The 21,122-nt window shown below is 39.6% G+C and overlaps 1 protein-coding gene across 1 annotated transcript in view; it reads right to left on the bottom strand.

The window, feature by feature from the left end:
* The window catches only part of tpte (transmembrane phosphatase with tensin homology), a 68,628-nt gene that overhangs the window by 14,722 nt on the left and 32,784 nt on the right, over positions 1–21,122 (bottom strand). Inside the window, exons 10-15 of the mRNA XM_078545259.1 lie at positions 15,712–15,772; positions 10,404–10,485; positions 10,195–10,283; positions 1,834–1,895; positions 1,593–1,673; positions 813–918 (exon numbers count right to left, since the gene is read on the bottom strand). Coding sequence (XP_078401385.1) covers positions 813–918; positions 1,593–1,673; positions 1,834–1,895; positions 10,195–10,283; positions 10,404–10,485; positions 15,712–15,772 — 481 coding nt within the window. The remainder of the gene's footprint in view (positions 1–812; positions 919–1,592; positions 1,674–1,833; positions 1,896–10,194; positions 10,284–10,403; positions 10,486–15,711; positions 15,773–21,122) is intronic.

Here is a 21,122-nt window from a genome sequence, read left to right as displayed (position 1 = left end):
TTACATAGGCAACCACTGCAGCCAACTACAGGCCAGTCCGTTTAACCTCAGCGGTGGCGAAAGTTTTAGAAACAATATTTCGGGGCAAAATTAATAGTCACTTCAGCGAATGGGAGTTAATTAAGGAAAGCCAGCAATGGATTTGTTAAGGGCAAATCATGTTCCACTAACTTGCTTGAATTTTTTGGTGAGTTAACAGTGTGTTGAGGAGGATAATACTGTTGATGATACGTACATGGATTTCCAAAAGGCATCTGAGATAGTGCCACACTACAGACACGTAAGCAAAGTTATAGCTCATGGAATCGAAAGGACAGCAGCCACATGACAATTCATTTTGGTAGGAAGAATGTGGAGAGACGATATCAAATAAATCAACAGTGACTGCACTTCAGAAGTACTTCATTGTATACAAAGTATTGTGGGGTGGCCTGTGTTCATAAAAAGGCATTAAATAAACTCTGGAGAACTGACATGTGCAAACTCAAGTGGCAACCTTTGAGGGAAGTTCACTTTTGAATTCTCAAATCGATCACCATACACAAGGAACAGGTAATCATTTCAGTTCTGCCTAAAAAAAGTGCTTAGATAAAGCATTAGTTTCATAAGCTTATACACAATAGCATTTAGATGTATGGAACAATAGATATGGAATACCTGATATGGTGCCTTATCTCTAACCATAGGTAAATGTTTAAATAGCAAAGTGCCTAGAGTATATACTCAAGTCCTGAATCATTATCTTCTGTTTGAGGCAAGGATGCTGTTAACCAAGCCAAGCAGATGATGTTCATTAAATAAAAGTAGCTCACCGTGAATTGAATAGATTCTAATGCTCTTCATTTTTAGCTTCTTCTGCGGTGGGGTTTGCCGTTTGTACTCATTTTTCATTACTTCATAATAGCCAACATATCTACTCTGTAAGGCAAGAAAAGTTTCAAATGCTACGCTTCAAGACACACCCTTTAGCAACTTGATTTTCTATCCGTTAACTGTGTTCCTCTCCGCAGATGCTGTCAGACCTGCTGAGTTTTTCCAGGTATTTTTGTTTTTGTTTTGGATTTCCAGCATCCACAGTTTTTTGCTTTTATCTTGATTTTCTATCCACTTGCTCCTCAATTTGTAAAAGAAACATTCAGAGCACAGTTACACTACTTGTGTAACAAGATTTAAGAGGCCAAATTATGTTTGGACAATACAATAATAAATCGTTCCCTCCAGCCATAGCTTCATGAATTGCGGTAACTTAGGCCAGGATTTTCCAGTAGCAAAAGGTCCATTGATGTTCAGCAAGAATGGGCAGGACCAGAAAATCCTGGCCTTAATGTAGGTGGGTCTAAATTTTGTTATATTACCCTCAACATTTTTCAATATTTTTAATACTTGGGAAGGTAGAGTTAAATAAAACTCTGGTATGCAAGTTAACAATTTAAATTATCAGGAGAAAGGAATTTTGTGGTAGTTAATATGTAAAATGTTGAGCCAAATGTAAAATTCCAGACATTCTAATACATTAGGCATGGAGTAACATGCACTCCCTCCAAAACAAAAAAAGGTGGCATGATAAACATAATCTAGTTATTTTACATTACCTGGGAGGGAGTTTCCACCCCTTGAAATTTTGAACTGACACTCGTATCAGTTCTTCTTTCTCCAAAGTAGTCTAAACTTTCCTATTAGAAAGGGGGCAAAATGATTACAAGGTTGCAGTTCTTTAATACAATTAGAGATCAGACACTATCCTCAAAATTTTAAATAGATTAGTTAAGATTTTTTTTTTTTACACACTAATATTTAAAGTTCATAGAACTCTGCAAAAAAAGATAAGTTTACCTTTGCATTCTCAAATTGATCACTGTCAATCAGCCAGGTACAGACCATTGTTCCAGTCCTGCCTAAATAAAAAATCAGATAAATTCATAGTTTAAGGCCAACCTGACAGTAGAACTTGAGAGCTAAGGTTATGGGATACCCTAAAACTGTACCTTAACCCCAACTAGATAAAATGGTAGTTTCACGCACCAGGTCATTCTTATAATTGTGATCAAGAATGCCAGTTAGCACCACCAGAAAATTGTGATAGACCAGCACGTAAGGCCTAGTGTGTGCAATTGATTATCTTGACTTAGAATCCAAGTTTATACTTATGATCATGCATTAATTACCTGCCCTTTCCTCCCCCATCAGTTACTACAAGTTATAGTCCTATAACCAAAAAGCCATACAAGCATTTTTAATTGTGATTTTTGCTAAAACCATCACAATGGTCAAAGCATTAATGTTCTAGATAAATGTTTTGTAATCATTGCAAGATTATGGTCCAATGTTAAATTATCTCAAAGCTAGATTTAAAAATTCCAATAATCATTTACACAGCAACATGAGGGTGCTGTTTTACATTTGAAATTTCCAGTGGCCACTGATGAACAATGGAGCAATTTTACATCCTAGAGCTCTGTAATCACAAGGAGCTCAGACTGCACACAGAATGATGAGTATAATTCCAGTTCTCTGACGCACATTCGCTGCAAGCATGATTCCTTCTTAGAATTGCTGGATTACTCCTATTAATCTTTTCCCCCACAATGAGCAGTTACCATATTCAGACCCCTTACCTGGGAATGCATTTTCAGCAGACAACACTAGATGAATAGCATTTTTTTTTCCTTAGCCAGGGGTGGGTGGGGGGCAGCAGAGCAGTGTGTTCACAAGTCACATCTTAAGAATACATAATTTCATAGGAGTATAAAGTTACAGAAAGGGTACTCAAGAGTTATTCTTAACATAGTCCTTTTTCTAGCCGTAATTACACAAAGCCCTCCATACTAACCTTCGTTCCAAAACCTTTCCCAACTTTTCCCATCTTTGTCACAGGAATTTTTTTTTTTTAAATTATGCCATTTCAGGTTTTTCCCATGTTCTATTTTCCTAAAGTTTAATTCTTAGCAAATGCAGTATTAGTAAACCTTCTCAATTTAGATGGAGAATGTAGATTTTTTTTTTTAAATCTTCCCATACAAGATGTGACCATTTTATGGCAAGATTCTTTGAGGTCTCAAAACAGCCAAACTCTCAAAATGTTGTTTTTGCTGACTGCATAACATCAGAAAACACTGTGCGAGTGTCAATCCAACAAGAACATCATCGTTACTTCTACATTGGAGGTGGAGGGCTAAAATTGATGCCAAAACATCAAAATAGGAATACAAATAGTAATTTAGTAGTACAGAACTTGAGTATTGCTGAAAGAAAAAGACATTTTGTCAAAGTTTTTCATCTTGTACTCATTAGGACAATTTGCAAGAATACAAATGTAAGGGAAAACAACAAATTTATACTGTACAAGAGAGTGCTGATTGGTTGGCAAGTGAGCTCTGACTGGTAGAGGCATTGCCATGGAGAATGCACCAGTTGATGGTGACTGACAGTTAACTGCCAAGCATTGTTTGAAATTTCAACCAGGCAGCATGACCGATTCCTCAGAGCAATGCCTTGACCAATGAACCAGCAAATGGCCGTCACTTATTTTGTTTAGCTGAAACAGGTGCAATGCGTGTACATGTTCTGTCTGCAAAGAACAGGGTCCTGTATACATGTAGCTTCCAGTACACACAAATGCACCGCACTGCAAGCCCGACTGAATCTTAAATTCATTGTCAACATAATTCTTAGCACGGAGGATAATTTAACAATTATTGTGCAATTATGGAACCACAACTAAATGTTGGACAGTGCTTTGAGTTTTACAAGTCGTCTGTACCTTGCCCATTGCAAACAGCGGAAGGGACATGCTTCTTGATAGGATCTGCTAGTCTTTGGGGTGTACAGCCTGTATACCTAGCACCCCACTGGCACAAAATTCACATACCGCATTACTCATCTGAGATAGGCAGGATGTCTTTTGGCTTGATGGCAGCATTCTGTTAGTGGCAAACACCACTTGTGTTGCTACTGCATAGTAGCAGTGTGAAACAGCTAGCTTCATCTTTTGTTCAAATGTGGTATGTGAATTTCAGTGCCAATGTGATGCTGGGTATGTGGTGTAATGGCCAGTCCCTGGGCAAGGTCCCCCAATTTATTAACTTCTCAAATGGGACCCCAACTTTGTTATGCTCCCAGGTAAGGCAGAATGAGCTGGCTCCCCTTTATTCAACCACCTGCTCCCCCCACCCCCGTCCCCTCAGTTGGCGGCAACAAGGTTGATTTAAAAGGGATCCCTTCCCCCTGTCCAAATGTATGTGTTTTTTAGAAGGAGCTAATTTAAGCAGCCTTGAGTCAAAGAAAGAGTAAGTTTATTAGTTACTAAAAAAGAGGAAAAAAATGCAACACACATACACACAGATCAGAAATTAGAAGTTAAGATATACAAATCAGTCTTTGGCTTGTCCATGAGAAGTGGATGGCGAAATATGTTGGCCATTATTTGGGCTATTCTGGTAGAGCTGACTTTGGCAGTTGGTTTGGAGACACTTGGGTCTGCAGGTTGGCTGAAGAAGCTGTCCCATTTCCTTTTTGATTGCGGCTTAGCCGCTTTAAGTGCCCACACGAGCAAGAGCGTCTTTGTCTGCAACTGCAGGGGTGACTGGTTGGCTGTCTTGTTGCTGTCTCCCACAGAGCATGCCAGCAAATGAATACCCTAACACTGCCCTGCAGCTAGCTTTTTAACCCATTTTTCCCTGCAAGGGAAAAAAAAAACATGTCTTGCACCCAGAGAGCCTGCTTTCTTTGATCTCCGGCCATGTTACACATTGAGATATGAATCAACAGGAGATGGATTTTCGGTGCCCACTGAGATATGGTTCAGTCTTTTGTCTCTGTAACCACAGGAGATTAAAGTTCAGTCTTTTGCATCTTTCCTTTCTCCCTTTTAAGTGTCTCTGCTTGAAGTAGGCCATGACACCTTTTCAGGTGTGACATTCCATGTTCTCTCAGGACAGGTCTGTCAGTTTAATCCACATAGGAATTTTCCAGAAAGTGGTCACTTGGTATTTTCAGCCATCTTTTGCTCAGTGTCTTTGCTTGTCTTTCTTTAAAAAACACACGTCTTCCTTACAAAGTTTTATATGCTCGTAAGCAATTCATGGCTGTAATCAGCTTTTCATGACAGTAGGCCATATGTCCCAAAACTGGTGGATCGTATCAAACAGCCTGTCCCTTCCACTGTTCGCAACGGGCAAGGTACAGACTGTACCTAACCATCCTGTGCTTGCAAAACTCAAAACAGTGTCCAACGTTAGATGTGATTCTGCAATAAGACAACATTTACTAAATAATCCTCAGTGTGCTAAGAATTACACTGACAACCAATTTAAGATCATCAGTCAGTCTTGCAGCGTGGCACATTTGCAGGTACTGGAAACTACATATTAATACACATGGCTCTGTCCTTTGCAGACAGAAAGACCATGTACACACATTGTGCCCATTTCAGCTACACAAAATAAGTGACAGCCATTTTTCGGTTCATTCCTGAGTGCAATGCCTTGACCAGAGTCAAGCTGCCTGGTTTAAATTTCAAACAGTGCTTGGCAGTTAATTGGCAGTCACCATCAACTGGTGCATTCTCCATGGCAATGCCTCTACGAGTCCACTTGCCAACCTATCAGCACTCTCTTCTCATACGGTATAAATTTGTTTTCCCTTACATTGGTATTCTTGCGAATTGTCATGATGAGTGCAAGGTTCAACAATCTTTTTTTCTAAGCAATACTCAAAATAGGAATAGGAAACTTTCTAGGTAAATAATCCATTATCCGAAGTTGGCATTCGTTGATGATTGTATAATAGTGTGCAATTAGCAACATTTTTCTCCAAATTCTGATGTCTAATTTCTGACCCTCTTGTATGGTTAACAAAAAAAAACCCTCTAAAAAGGGGAGTTGGATGTTGTAGTGCTAATATGGACTTTTCCCTTCAGTGCTTCACAAATCAAAAAAAAAACGCCAAAAGCATCAATAAAAGACAAGTTTTATTAAAACACCTAATATTTGGTGAAACAATAATTCTCCACCCAAATATTCTAATGATTTCTATGCATCTATCTAGCCGTTATTTGCTTTCTCGTACCTAGTCTCTGCATGAATTCTCCTGCTGCAAGCTTATTTTAAGCTTTGATCCTCCAATATTTAAAATCAGTTTAAGAATCCAATATTCATCAAAAAGTCACTGAACTCCTGTGAACCAGAACTTCAGTAACACAGCATTTAACTCTGAGGCCACCGATAAATCATTAATGTATGGTAAACAAATATTTTACTTCATTACACACTGTTTAACCATGTGTTAACACTACTTAGTGGCATTAGGTGCTCCTTTTTGGAAATTTACCTCAATCCATGAGCAATTGGGTGGAAGTCATCAAGTTAAAGTTGTGATTATCGTTATTTATTGAAACAACAAGAGTTTCAAATGCTCAAAATTATTTAAATTCACGTGTTGAAAGAAGATGTTACTTTTGTCTTTTCAAATTTAGAAACCACTGCACCAAACACACGTGTCACGTTTGAGTTATGCCCAGTTTAAAACTCAAATTATTTTTAACCTGCAAGATTCTTTTTTTTTTAAGCCTTGCCAAAATTGCCTCCCAGCTCAGTTTCATCAAGTGACACTGCAGGCAAGTTTTTTGTTCCCCTCTAGTTTCTAACTAACCTATTTAGCTGCTTTAATTTTCCTTTGTCGGCTATTTTCACAGGCCTTGCTCGTTTTCCTCTTAAAAGAATCTCTGCTTACGTCACCAAATCACCCTTCTGTCCTTGCTATTTTATTTGGTCCCAGTTGGATGATTACCCACCTTGCTCCCACCTCAAGCCAATGCAACTGCTGACCCACACATCAGTTAGGCCAAAGGCCTTCCCTAATTTCAAGGCTACCCAACATCCTTTCTTCCCTCTACCCATTAAGCTTCTCAGTACAGCACTGCACTGAACAGTTTAGATTACGTACTCAATTCCTAGAGTGCAAGGGTTCCGGGTTACCAAGTTCCTATGATCTAGCATGCACCTACATTGGCCAAGGTCTTTAGTTAAACAATAGCATGACCCCAGCACCCTTTCTGCAGGTTATTAACAGAAGGTTCAAACCCAATTTTTTTGTGCACAATCTAGATTGACACTGCAGTGCAATATGGAAGGAGTGCTGCAGTATCAGGAAAATCATCTTCTAGACGAGGTGTTAAACTGAGGGCCTACCTGCTCTCAGGTGAGTGTAAAACTTTCCAATTAAACATTTGAAAAGGAACTCTGCTATTCATGAAAGCTTTGTGCATAAATTGGCTGCTGTCTGTCTACACTACAACAAGGCAGCACTTTGAAAAGTACTTAATATTGTTGTGAAGCACTTTGGATATCCAGAAGACATTAAACTTTATAAATTCAAACACTCTACTTTCCCACTATGGCAATCGCAAGTCTGTTCTTCATTATAGGCAAATGGACAGGCACTTCAGTGCAATAAGGCACAATTATAAACCACATAAATCCATCAATTCTCCACCATTCCTTAACCCTTTTAAAATAAAATTGTAACTGTGCAGATACATTTGGGCAAGAAAAAAGCCCACCGTCAGTTATGCTAAATGATCCCATCTATTCTGCTGCAGGCTGCCCAGGTTTTGTGGGGCAGAATTGTCTAAGACATACTCCCCTAGAAAATTGTGAAAAAGTGATTCATTCTCATTGTGCACCTTGGCATTTTATAAAAGAGATAGAATTTTAAAAACACATTTGCATTTTCAACTGACCAAACCAGTCTATTTCTCCCAAAGTTATCTGCTACATTTAACTTCCACAAGCCCAATAACGGCTAAAATCCCCACTGAGTTTAGTTCGCAGAGCAATTTCATCTTTCAGGGATTCTTATCTACAATCCTCACATTTCATACCAACACTTACCCATCTCTCTCCTCTCTACCACCCATCAATTCAATCTGGCATTCCTCTTCCCCCAATCAAAAGCAAGTAATCTACTTCCTGCACAGGTCATTCAAACTGACTTTCCTTTCTCCCACATCGCAAAACAGTGCTCCCAGTTTGTCACCATTAACAATTCTCCTACCATTTCTTTCCTCCAGTCTTAAGGGTATCATTGCAAATGAAAACGACTCACATTTATATATCGCATTTCACAGCCTCAGGGCATTGCACTTTACACTTAATGAAATACTTCAAGGGTGGTCAAATAGAAGTCACTCTGCAGTAGACTGCAAATAAACTGCTATTTCACCTCAATTTGCAGCATCATTTAAGGAGTAATGCACAGGATACAGAGTCTCAATCCACACTTTATTTATTAGCACTGTTTGACAGGTGAACCAGACTCTCAAAACTGCCCGTTTGCTGAACAGTGTCACAAACGCAACAATAAAAAAAATCTAAGCACTTCTCAAAGAAAGATACAGATGAGTAAATATTAAGAGAACCTCCGCAGAAAAGCATCCTAAGGACACAAGAAATAGGAGGAGCAGACCATCAAGCCTGCTCCAGCATTCAAATCGATCATGGCTGATCTTAGGCTTCAACTCCATTTTTCCACCCACTCCTCATATCCTTTAATTCTCTGAGACACCAAAGATCTGCCTATTCCAACCTTAAATGTATTCAACGATGGAGCATCCACAACCCTCTGGGGTAGAGAATTCCAAAGATTCATAACCCTTTGAGTGAAGTAATTTCTCCTCATCTCAGTCCTAAATGATTGGTCCCTTATCCTGAGACTGTGCCCCCGTGTTTTAGATTCTCTGGCCAATGGAAACAATCTCTCAGCGTTCACCCTATCAAGCCCCTTCAGAATTTTGTAGGTTTCAATGAGATCACTTCACATTCCTCTCAACACCAGAGAACATAAGCCCAGTTTACTCAGCCTCTCATCATAGGACAGCCCCCTCATCCCAGGGACCAATTTAGTGAGCCTTCACTTTACCACCTCCAATGCAAGTATGTCCTTTCTTAAATGTGGAGACCAAAACTGGACACAGTACTCTAGATGCGGTCTCACAAAAACCATGTACAACTGTAGCAAGACTTCGTTATTCTTGTACTCTAATCCTCTTGCAATAAAGGCCAACATGCCATTTGCCTTCCTAATTGCTTGCTGCACCTGCATTCCTTGTACAAGGACACCCAAGTCTCTTTGAACATCAACATTTACCAGTTTCACACCATTTAAAAATCATCCTGCTTTTTTATTCTTACAAAGTGAATAACTTCACGCATCCACCACATTATACTCCATCTGCCATTTTGTTGCCCACTCACTTTGCAATCTCTGTGTCCTCCCCACAGCTTACCTTTCTATCTAGCTTGTTATCATGAGCAAACTTGGATACATTACTTTGTCTCTTCATCCAAGTCCTTAATATAGATTGTAAATAGTGGAGGCCCCAGCACTGATCCTTTCAGCACTCCACTATTCACTGCCTGCCAATTTGAAAAAGCCTCGTTTGTGCCCATTCTGGTTAACAGATAGAAAAATCATCTATCCATGCTAACATACTACCTCCGGCTCCATGAGCCCTCATCTTGCCTATTAACTTTGTGCTGTGCCTCATCAAATGCCATTTGGGAAAACCAGGTATACTACATCTACTGGTTCCCCTTTATCTACTCTACTAGTTACATCCTCAAAAAACTCCAATAAATGTCGAATAGGATTTCCCTTTAGTAAAATCATGTTCTAATCATACTAGGCTTTAAGTGCGTTAAGGTTTCCTTAATCTTCAGTCTCTTCAGGCTGCTGAGAGATGAACATTATTCATGTTAATTAGATATTTAGGGGCAAGAGCAGGAACCACTTTTTCCACACACTGTGGTGGCAATTTAGAACTTTCTCATCCAAAAACACTGGAGGCTGGATCAATTGAAATTTTTAAAACAGAGATCAATGGATTCATATTGGGTAACAAGTAAACAGATCAAGTGTGGGTAAATTAAGTTGAGGTGCAGATCAACCATGATTTAACTGAATGGCAGGACAGACTCAAGGGACTGAATGGGTTGTTATCTTCCTAGGTCAGGAGCAGGTCTGAAAATAGCAATTGGAGACAAAAATTTAGACCTTCATTGAGGCCGTGAAAACAGTAATTATTGGATTCCCTTCCCCATCCAGGTATAAAAAAAAAGGACATTGTGTAGAACCTGTAATTTAAAAAATCTGAATTAAATGTAAAAACGTCAACTGTTAAACCAAAAAGTCTCCTACCTTTACCACCTTTGCAATGAATCGCTATAACATTCTTCTCATCAGCTGCCATCCAATCCCGAACATTAGCTGTAAATTTCAGCATGTCCCTGATGTATAAAGCATTACAACTCTTGAAAGTTCATACCAGAAGGCAATGCAAGGTAGTTAAAAGCGTTTTTGTTTTTAAAACAAGAATACTTTCACCTCAATTAGGCAAAATAACTTACTCCAAAGCAGGCACGTTGTGGTCATCAATGAAAACTCTTTCCACTCTGTAATGAAAGAATCTGGGATTGTAGCCTTTTTCACCTACCACAGAAACATCCGTGTTAGAATCAGATATTGAAAATCATTAAATAAACAAATGGTGTTAACCTACTGCTACAGGTGGCCAACTGAACTTTTAGAAATCATTTGCCATGTTTCATTCTCCTTAAGTTCTTGCTGCCACCTTATGGTGCAACAGATCATATTATTTGGAAAATAGTTTCTTCTTTTTGTCCCCTCCCAACATCTCTTGAATACAACTTTTTCTAGACTTTCAGAGAAAGAAACAAATGAAAGAGTTATACAAGATGACCTCCAATTTTAATGTTGATTTAAGATGCATTTTTATTCCCCAGTCGGGTCAGTTTCAGCTTAGGAAAAAATTCACTTAAAAAGTGAGTTTGATGGCTATTTTTCAGACTAGAAGATGATAGACAGTGGTGTGCCCCAAGTGTCAGTGCTAGGATCGCTGCTTTTTTTATTATGTATATTACACATATAAATGACTTGCATAAAACAGTAAAATTTCAAAATTTGCTGATGTTACCAAACTCAAAGGATTAGCAAGCTAAGGATGATATAAATCGCCTGCAACAGGACAGATAGGCTAGCAGAATGGGCAGACAGGGAGCAGGTGGAATTTAATAGGGAAGTGTGAAGTGATGCATTTTTGGCAGGAAGGATAGAAAGGCACAATATAGACTCAATTCTAGACTGTTCTAGAGAGTGTGCAGGAACAGTGTCAGGGTTCATATGCATAGATGATTGAAGGTGGAAGGACATATTGAGGGAGTAGTTAGCAAAGTATATGGGATCTTGGACTTCATAAAGAAAAGTACTGAGTACAAAAGCAGGGAAGCTGTGGAGAGTATTGTGTTTGTTCTGTCACCACATTTGAGGAAAGATGCAAGGGCCCTTGAGGGGGTGCAGAGGAGATTTACCAGAATGGTTTCAGGGATGGAGGATTTTAGTTAGGTTAGATTGCAGAAGCTGGAGTTTTCCTTGGAGCAAAGGAGATCGCCAAGAGATTTGATAGAGGTGTACAAGACTATGACAGATTTGATAAAGTAGACAATGAAAAGCTGTTCCCATCAGCTGATGGTACAAGGACCAAGGGACACAGATAATAAGGTTTTGGGCAAGAGATGCAGGGGGAGCATCTTCTCAATGGCTCCTGAACATGAAGAGGAACTTCTTTTACATAGCAAATGGTGATGACCTTGAAATCACTGTCTATGAGGGTGGTGGAAGTTGAGACAATGATTTCAAAAGGATACTGAATGGGCACTTGAAGGAAATAAGCTTGCTGTGCTAAGGGGATCAAGCAGGCAAATAGGACTGACTGGTTTGCTCTGCAGAGAGCGAGCATGGACCCCTTCTGTGAGATAAAATGACTATGAATCACTTTGCTCAAGTGTTTCCCAGAACTACAGCAAAAAAACAAACTGGGACTACAGGAGGAGAAATATTTACTGTCAGTAAGCAATAGTGTTAAGAGAACACTGCAAATCACAAATTATCTGCAGCATGTAATGACAAAAAAACATTCAAAATACTTGGAATTATAAGATTGGATTATCTATTCCTTTATAAATGGCAACTGTGTGGACACAAACACAAGGTTGCACTACTAATCACATCATGAACCAAGGGTTAGTGAACTAGAATTCACAGATCACACCATGAAAGGTTAGTGAACTGAATTCAATGAATTGTCCAGCTTTTCTCCCTGCCTCCCCACCCCCTTCCATAATAAATGTACTCTGCCAACTTTAATGTTAGCAATGCAATTTTCATTTTATTCACATCAGCTACAGTGGTTTATTAGAAGGTCTTGCAGGGTTGTGACAGCAGAGAAATTCTACTGCAAGCTATCATAAAGATTACTTGCATCTCCTCATTAAATTTTGCATAGCCCAATATATTGGAGTTTAAAAATGGACTTTGGTCAGCACCCTCTTTAGTAGAAAGGTTTGCAGTTGCTTTGTATTAGCCCCCATAGTGTTTGGCTGATCAAATTAGCAGCTTCTTGCAAGAGGGCGGGTACATGAACTACAAACTCCAGAAACATCCCAAGTAGTATTGACAACAGTTTCATTTCCAACAAACGTAACTGCAAGTTTTTAGACTGGAAAAGTAGACATAAGTTACGATCTATAATGGTAGACCCATCAGGAGCCATTGAAAAGATATTATCTAAACATTAAGACATGTGATGTGAAAATCTTCCTTTGATTTAAAGGATGCTGCTGAAATGATTCACCTTCAGCTCAGTCTAGTTTCAAACTTCAAGCTGCTATAAATTGACATGTGCCTCCTACAGAACCTGCATCGTCATACATCACATCAGGACCCTTGTGGATGGATTCACTGCAGTGTCATGCTGCAATCCTAGGTCAGGATTTAGAAGTATGGTTATTAGTATTCAGAATGAACTGTAAGCTTTGTCAGCATGGTATATTTCGCTTTTCACAGGGGGCAGGGATACATGGTTGGAAGCACCTGCAATTACCAGACCGAAGTATAAAAAATAATTTTTAATCCTCTGGCACACTATTCCAATTCACAGAATCCATTACCCCACATACTCTTGAGGGGTAGGACGTATCTGCATTTTACTTCAGATGGAACAACTCAATATAGACAAGAACACAAGGCAGGTGTAGAAAAAAGGGGGGGCAGGAAAATGCTGGAAAAGGATAAGAAAATGCAGTGACAAAGATTACTTAAATGTCCCACCATAGTATGGCACCCAGAAGTTTTAGTGTAATTTTGTTTACTATATTTTCTTATTTGTGATCAAACCAAGAGACTGATTACACTTAAACATTTCATTTTGACAACACTAAGGAGTTCCAAATTAACCCTTCATTTGCCACAGATCTCAGCAGCATCAAATCACCTCACTATTCCACTTATTTTGTTTAGAAATATTGATCTAAGGATGTGGTCAAGGCTACATTTGTGGTCCAATTCTAATTGGACCAAGATTTTTGTCAGCTTTCTCCCTCTTAACCACTCCCGTCCTTCTGCTGATGGTGCTCCCATAAGTAGTAATAGGAGAGGCCTTCCAGGATATTAACTTAGTGACAATGAAGGTACGCTGATACCTCTAAATCAGGGTGATGTGCGACTGGAGGGAAACTTGCAGCCGATGTTGACACAACATTGTTGCTTGTCCTCCTTAGTGATAGAGGTCGCAAGGGAGGTGGATGCTATCAAAGTAAACCTGGTGAATTGTTGTGGTGTATCCTATAAATTGTACATACAAAGGCCGCAGTGTGCCAGTGGTGGTTGGTTGCATTATTAACCCAATGGCAATAGGTGAACTATTTTGCCCTGGGATGGTGTCAAGCTTCAAGTGTTGTCGCAGCTGTGAATGAGGAACATTCTGTCACACTCCTGAATTGAGCTTTCTGGTGGTTGATATGTTTTGAGTAGTCAACAGATGACCCACTCATTGTACAATATGCACTCTTCACTCTGCTCTTTTAGCCAGTGGCAATATGGTTGATCCAGTTGCACCCAATCAGGGGGTGACCTTGCCAAAATGCTGATGGTGCTTTTGAGAGTCAAGGGGAGATGGTGGTTTTTTTTCTTGTTCAGGATGTTTGTCACTTCTATGGAATGAATGTTACCTGCCACTTCCAGGTTCTGCTGTAGGCCAACCATAACTGCTCATCAGTTATGAATAGAACGGAGCACTGTGGAATTGTCAACCAGTTCCATTTCTGACCTTATGAGGGATAAAGCAGCAGACAATGGATGGATTAATGAATTCCTGCAGGGATAACTCAGGTTTGTGATGACATACTTCCGACAATCACAAGCAACTTTTGAGTCAGCTATGACTTCAGTCACTGGAGGCTTTTTTCATTACTGATCTTAATTATGCTAGGGCTACGTAGTGCCATACTTGGACAAGTGCTATATCGGTGGGGAGGCAGCTAGTTGTTTCACTTTCCTGCTGGCATGCAGCTCTCCTGTCCATATCTGGATCAAGCCTGTGATGAAGTAGTCTGAATGACAATGCTTCTGGTGAAGCTGTGGTGAGCATCACAAGCAGGTTACTGTGAATAGGTAAATGACACTGACACTTAAGGAGATCAATAGAGTGGTTAATGACCATGAGATTTACACTTCGCTTTTTGGGTAAGACGTGCTGGGCAAACACCACTTCATCCTTTATATTCTCAGGTGGTCATGCTAACTTGGCCTTCCAAAATTGAACTTAACCAAATTCTAAGAGTAAGTTTTAAAGGATTCCAATGGTTATGACCTGGTTCTTTCCTCCCCCTGCCCATGGAAAAAAAAAATCAGTTCTGTAAAGAACACTTAAGCAGGGTCTACCCAGAACAACCTTTATACCAGGGATTCGAGCAAATGATGGACTCAAGCAGAGGTTGATTGAAATGATAACTTGTGAGTGTGAATCCCGTATGATTTATGCATTTGTAGCCAGGTGTAACAGGTGGAAAGACACAACATGCCTGAAAATGGTAAGCAAGATATCAAGCAATCTATGCTGCATAGATTTTGTTTTAACAGAATACAATGGTGTTTAAATAAAATTGATCACTTAATTTTTCTGATGCAAATTTCCAAACGCTACAAGTGAACACCCTGATAGAATGATCTTTCCTGCCACTCCTGAAGCCTTTTGTTATAGTTAAGTTTGAATGTACATTGTTTGGAGCGGTTTTAAGTTCCAGAGCTAGGTGAGTTTTTCCTCCAGAGATAGCCAAACTAAAAACTATTGCTGGGGGAATTTTAGGCTTTTCTGCCCAGTGTTTCTTTTCTGCAAAAATAGCCAAATTCTTTCCCAAATTATTTTTGTTGCATAACTTTCCAAGAGATTTTAGAAGCAATTCGTAAGTTAATATTTGACGAAAAGCATAAAAACCTTTATAAATCTGCCTGATAGAAAAAGCCATATACCTTGTGCCATGTGTAAAGATAAATGTGACTTAACTGATGTGTGACTTAATTAATGCACCTTATGAGTAAAAGATTTGTTGTGCCCCATTAAATTACCTTCTCCAAATATTACACTGCATTACATCAGCAGATTATCGATCTTCATCTAGTTTGCTGACATTGTGCTGTGGAAACATGCTTACTAAAGAACGAACTATGTTTAGATCAGTTTTTTTCACTTCATATATGGAGTTTGAAAGACCTCGATTCAAAGTGTTCCTACATGATTTAACATTTTCCACAAGCATATTCACTCTATTTTTTTTTAAACCTTCTAAAAGACATACTTACTGCAAAGATTATAGACTTTATAGTGATCTTTATGCTTGGTGTCAAAAAATCTTGCAACTTCCTGTGAAAACATTCTATATTAGTGACTTCTTAAAGCAAAATATCTACAATGCTTTAGAATCTGCTCTGAAAGTAACATTATGCTAAGAATCAGATCATCATGTCACAGTATATACAGAGAATAAGTTTCAATGTACAAAATTGACTCAAGATACAATAAGTTGAATCCTAAATGAAATGTCACTATACCTGGTTTTGTTGCCACACATTCATTCAAGGTATTTTATTTAATGTCTACAACTTTAATAGCAAATTATACAAGTGGAGAATCGCAATTCTATTTGTGGACACAATTACCCCCTGCCTGTGCTACATATTAGGTACTGAATTCACATTCTAGTTCTATACAGAAGGCAAAATAGCAGACAGTAGACAGACAGAATTCTCTCACTATAAGGAAGTGCCTTACGTTCGTCACTTCTTACAATAGAAGAATTGAAACAAGGAAATCACTGAGCACTACTACAGGTATAGGTTTGCCTTGCATGTTGTAGCACACTTTAGGAAAGTGAACAAGCAGAGAAAGAGAGACATATGTCCAAAAGTGCCCAATAAAGTTATTACTCCAATTGTAATCATTATTTTCTTTCCCAAACCACAGCAGCCATCTTGCACATAAATTTCCCAAAAATGAGAGATAAATGATCAAATAGTTTGTGGTAGTTTTGGTCAATGGATGAACATTTTCCAATTCTGACCAAAGGTCAAAGGTCAGAGACCTGAAACTTGAACTCTCTTTTCCCCCCACAGATGCTCCTAAACCAATTATTTCCAGCATTTTCAGTATATATTCCAAATTTCTGGCATTCACATATTTGGCTTTAACATTAAATTGGGCATAGAAAGAACTCTCCACTCTTCAAAAGATGCAAATAGGATACTTTTCACCCACCTGAACAGGCAGGTGAGGCTTCAGTTTAACATCTCACCTCTAGCAACACAGCACTGATTTTATAGTAGCCCAGATTTTGTCATGACGTGGATAGAAAAACTGTCAGCATTTGCAATCCTTATCCACTGAAGCTGACAGCAACTCCTGGGATCCATCACATACGGAATAGTGTGGAAATCCAAACATTGCAATCAATGATTCTATGCTGCAGAGGGTACACTGTTTAGGCACCCAGATGGCAATCAATGGGAAAATCAACTGAATTAATAAGATCTCATATATAATAGTCTTGCCGCAAAACTCCTGGAAAAAAATGCTTTCCCTTGTCGGATGAGGTGTGGCTGGGTTTTTAAACAGCATAACAAGGTCATAATTATTGCCAAACACCCTCACTAGCCCGTTGAAGCTAATTTTATATTTGTGGACTGTCAAATTTCTCCATGATAAAAAAAGTTCAGCATTTCAAAAATGTGAACTTGATGTTTCTTTATTTTATTTTCCATCTTAATCCAATAATTTATTTTGCTATCTGTAAATTTAATATCCTATTAAGTGCTGTTAACTTGGCTTGCTGTGTGTGTGTAGACATTTCCATGTAATTGACTATGCACCAACTAGCTAACATTACTGTTGCTGAATGCCAAGGGATCCCCTTGACTTGACACCAGGTTTAAACTGTCAGGAAAGGGGAAGACCACACAGAACACTAGATCTGTGGGCAGCCTTCGGAGGTCAGCAGCAAGCAATGTTGATTGACCACCAACTAAAATCAACCAAATTTATTTTATAAATAAGGAATTTTAGGATTAAAGTCAGTACCTGCTGATCCCCTTTCTTCAAAAATAGCACTGTGCTGCTCAGACATCAATCCAGTTCTCTCAAAAAGATTCAAATGGCCCTAAATTGCACTGGAGGGGATGCAGAGGAGATTCACCAGGATGTTGCCTGGGATGAAACATTTAAGTTATGAAGAGAGGTTGGATAGACTTGGGTTGTTTTCATTGGAGCAGAGAAGACCGAGGGGCGACCTGATCAAGGTGTACAAGATTATGAGGGGCATGGATAGGATGGATAGGGAGTAGCTGTTCCCCTTAGTTGAAGGGTCAGTCACGAGGGGACATAAGTTCAAGGTGAGGGGCAGGAAGTTTGGGGTGGGGAGGTGGGGGGATGTGAGGAAAAGCTTTTTTACCCAGAGGGTGGTGATGGTCTGGAATGCGCTGCCTGGGAGGGTGGTGGAGGCGGGTTGCCTCACATCCTTTAAAAAGTACCTGGATGAGCACTTGGCACGTCATAACATTCAAGGCTATGGGCCAAGTGCTGGTAAATGGGATTAGGTAGGTAGGTCAGGTGTTTCTCACGTGTCGGTGCAGACTCGATGGGCCGAAGGGCCTCTTCTGCACTGTGATTCTGTAAATCACTTGCTTCTCATATGTCCAACATGTGCCCCAATGCTCCCAGTCTCTCTATTTTTTTTGAATTTCATCTTCAATTCCCTCAATCATTTCTCCAGGAAAAAAATGTTTATGGTTACCAGATTCTTTCATACGAGGAAGGCCATGTTGAACTTTTCATTGGCCAGTATATTCTCCGTTCAACCTCCATACAACATAATGGCAAACACGTCCAAAAAAAATTAAAGTGAGCATTAAAAATACTTGGGAGCTCGGAACAGTGATCCTTATCTTTTGAAAGCACTCAGGCTTTCATCAAGATAGAGAGAGAAACTCGAAGCATACATTCCCTTGAGGCACACTTCGCAGGTGTAGAAGTGAAACTCTACTCTGTTGAACATTTAGTCAGGCAAAAATCAGCAACCCAAGAAAAACAAATTATTTATTTTCATGTACAGTAACGCAATTACCTCAAGTTCTTTTGATTTAACAGTATCTAGATTAGTGCCCAACTTTGGCTTAAGCCAAGGCTCTACAAAATTCTCTTCGGAGGGACCACTAGGGAAAACAATAAAGTTAACATTGTAATCTTTTAATCAAAAATTAAGAACAGGGCCATTCCTCCACCCCACCCCAGCTCCAAGTACACACATGACGACATCAGGGAACAATTGTCATTGCACATGCTTACATAAAAAAACCACCAACCCCCATCAGTTCTGCCTTATCCAAATATAAGGTTGCTCGATATCAAAAACTTCATTTGGTGTCGAGACAAGTTGTCACTTAAAAAGTCTGATCACACAAAAAGCACAAACTCAAGTAAGTCAGAGATAAAGAATGTTCTGTCTGAGACAAAACTAGGTACAAGTGAAAAGTGTGTGATGTGTGGAAAATGAAATTCAGAAGTCACCAAAATTCATTCACTGAGCTACTGGGAAGGGATTGCAGCAAGTAACACAATCAATCGCTGACGTGTCCAACAATGGAGCATGTAGAGTTTAAATGTTTGAGCAATACATGAACAATGTTATGAGGATTAATAAAAATGCTCCTCTAACACGTGAATAGCTTTAATTCACTTGTTGTTGAAATGATGTAAGTGCTGAAACACAAACAACTGGCGAGAGCCCAGGAAGCCATCATTTCTCTGCACCTAGTAGCAGTATGGAGATCAAAGAGAAACCTACAGAAGACTTCGAATGCTATTTATTACTTTGAAGGCAAGCATAAAAAGCACAAAAGTTCAAACATATTCCCGTGCCAAGGAAGCTTTAAAATACTGAAATCAACAATGAGAGAAGGGGAAAAGAAATCCTACACATGAAAATCCAGAATAAATAGCTTATATATTCATGAGCTGGATATATAACTTTGTTCTTGCAGCTGGTAAGGTTGTGCCAGCCTTGTCTCCCCAGGCACACTCTTCATTTAAACTATGAAGTACTCATTTATGTACGAGGCTGAACAAAGTGTTTAAAAGTGTGTTTCAGGAAGGGGGACTGGATATTTTGTGCAGTCAGACAAGATTCTATTCAACAGATTAACCATACCTTTAAGCCATTGGTTTCTTCATGTACTGTACATATGCACATTCGGGATTACGTGAATGCTAGATATTACAGCTAACAGTAGTTGTCCCTATCCATTCCCTTCATAATGGAGGAAAACATTTACATGCACTAGTTACAAAATTATAGTTACCCAACTAATCAATAAAATATAAAAACAGAAAATGCTGGAAATACTCAGCAGGTCAAGCAGTATCTGTGGAGAGAAAAAGCGTTAATATTTCAGGTCCATGGCCTTTAAGTGTTCTGATCTCTGTTTCTATGACTGACCTGCTGAGTATTTCCAACATAGTTCTGTTTTTATTGCAAACTCCCAGTATCCAAAGTATTTTGCTCATGTATTAGCAGATAACCATCAAAACTGCTCAGGAGTTCCTCAGGATAGTGTCCTAGGCCCAACCATCTTCAGCTGCTTCATCAATGACCTTCCTTCCATCATAAGGTGGGGATGTTCGCTGATGATTGCGCAACATTCAGCACTATTTGCAACTCCTCAGATATTGAGGCAGTCCATGTCCAAATGCATCCAGGCTTGGGCTGACAAGTGGCAAGTAACATTCGCGTCACACAAGTGTCAGGCAATGACCATCTCCAGCAAGAGGGAATCTAACCATTGCCCCTTGACATTCAATGATATTACCATCGCTGAATCCCCCACTATCAACATCCTGGGGGTTACCATTGAACAGAAACTGAACTGGACTAGCCACATAGATAAAAACAGAAAATTCAGAGCTCTGAAGAGTCATACAGACTTGAAATGTTAACTCTGTTTCTCTCTCCACAGATGCTGTCAGACCTACTGAGTTTTTGCAGCATTTTCTGTTTTTATTTCAGATTTTCAGCATCCACAGTACTTTGCTTTTAGTCATATAAATACTGTGGCCGCAAGACCAGGTCAGAGCTAGGAATCCTGCAGCGAGTAACTCACTTCCTGACTTCCCAAAGCCTGACCACCATCTACAAGGCGCAAGTCAAGAGTATGATGGAATACTCTCCCCTTGCATGGATGAGTGCAGCTCCAATAACACTCAAAGAAGCTTGACACTATTCAGGACAAAGCAACCCACTTGATTGGCAGCCCATCCACAAACATTTGCTCCCTCCACTGACAAACAGTGGCAGTATATGCCATCTACAAGATGCACTGCAGAAACTCACCAAGGCTCCCTTAGGCAGCACCTTCCAAACCCATGACCACTGCTATCTAGAAGGACTAGGGCAATAGATACATGGGACCGCCACAACCACCTGGCAGTTCCCCTCCAAGCCACTCACCATCCTGACTTAGAAATATATCACCGTTCCTTCACTGTCACTGGGTCAAAACCCTGGAACTCCCTCCCCAACAGCATTGTGGGTGTACCTGCACCATGTGGATTGCAGTGATTCAAGAAGGCAGCTCACCACCACCTTCTCAAGGGCAATTAGGGATGGGCAATAAACACTGGCCTAGCCAGAGACACCCACACCTCGTAAATGAATAAAGTAATAAAG

This window comes from Cetorhinus maximus, chromosome 7 (genome assembly GCF_964194155.1).
Source record: "Cetorhinus maximus chromosome 7, sCetMax3.hap1.1, whole genome shotgun sequence".
In the NCBI taxonomy this organism is placed as follows: domain Eukaryota; kingdom Metazoa; phylum Chordata; class Chondrichthyes; order Lamniformes; family Cetorhinidae; genus Cetorhinus; species Cetorhinus maximus.
The sequence above is the reverse complement of the archived record's forward strand: the minus strand, read 5'-3'. Positions and strand labels throughout refer to the sequence as shown.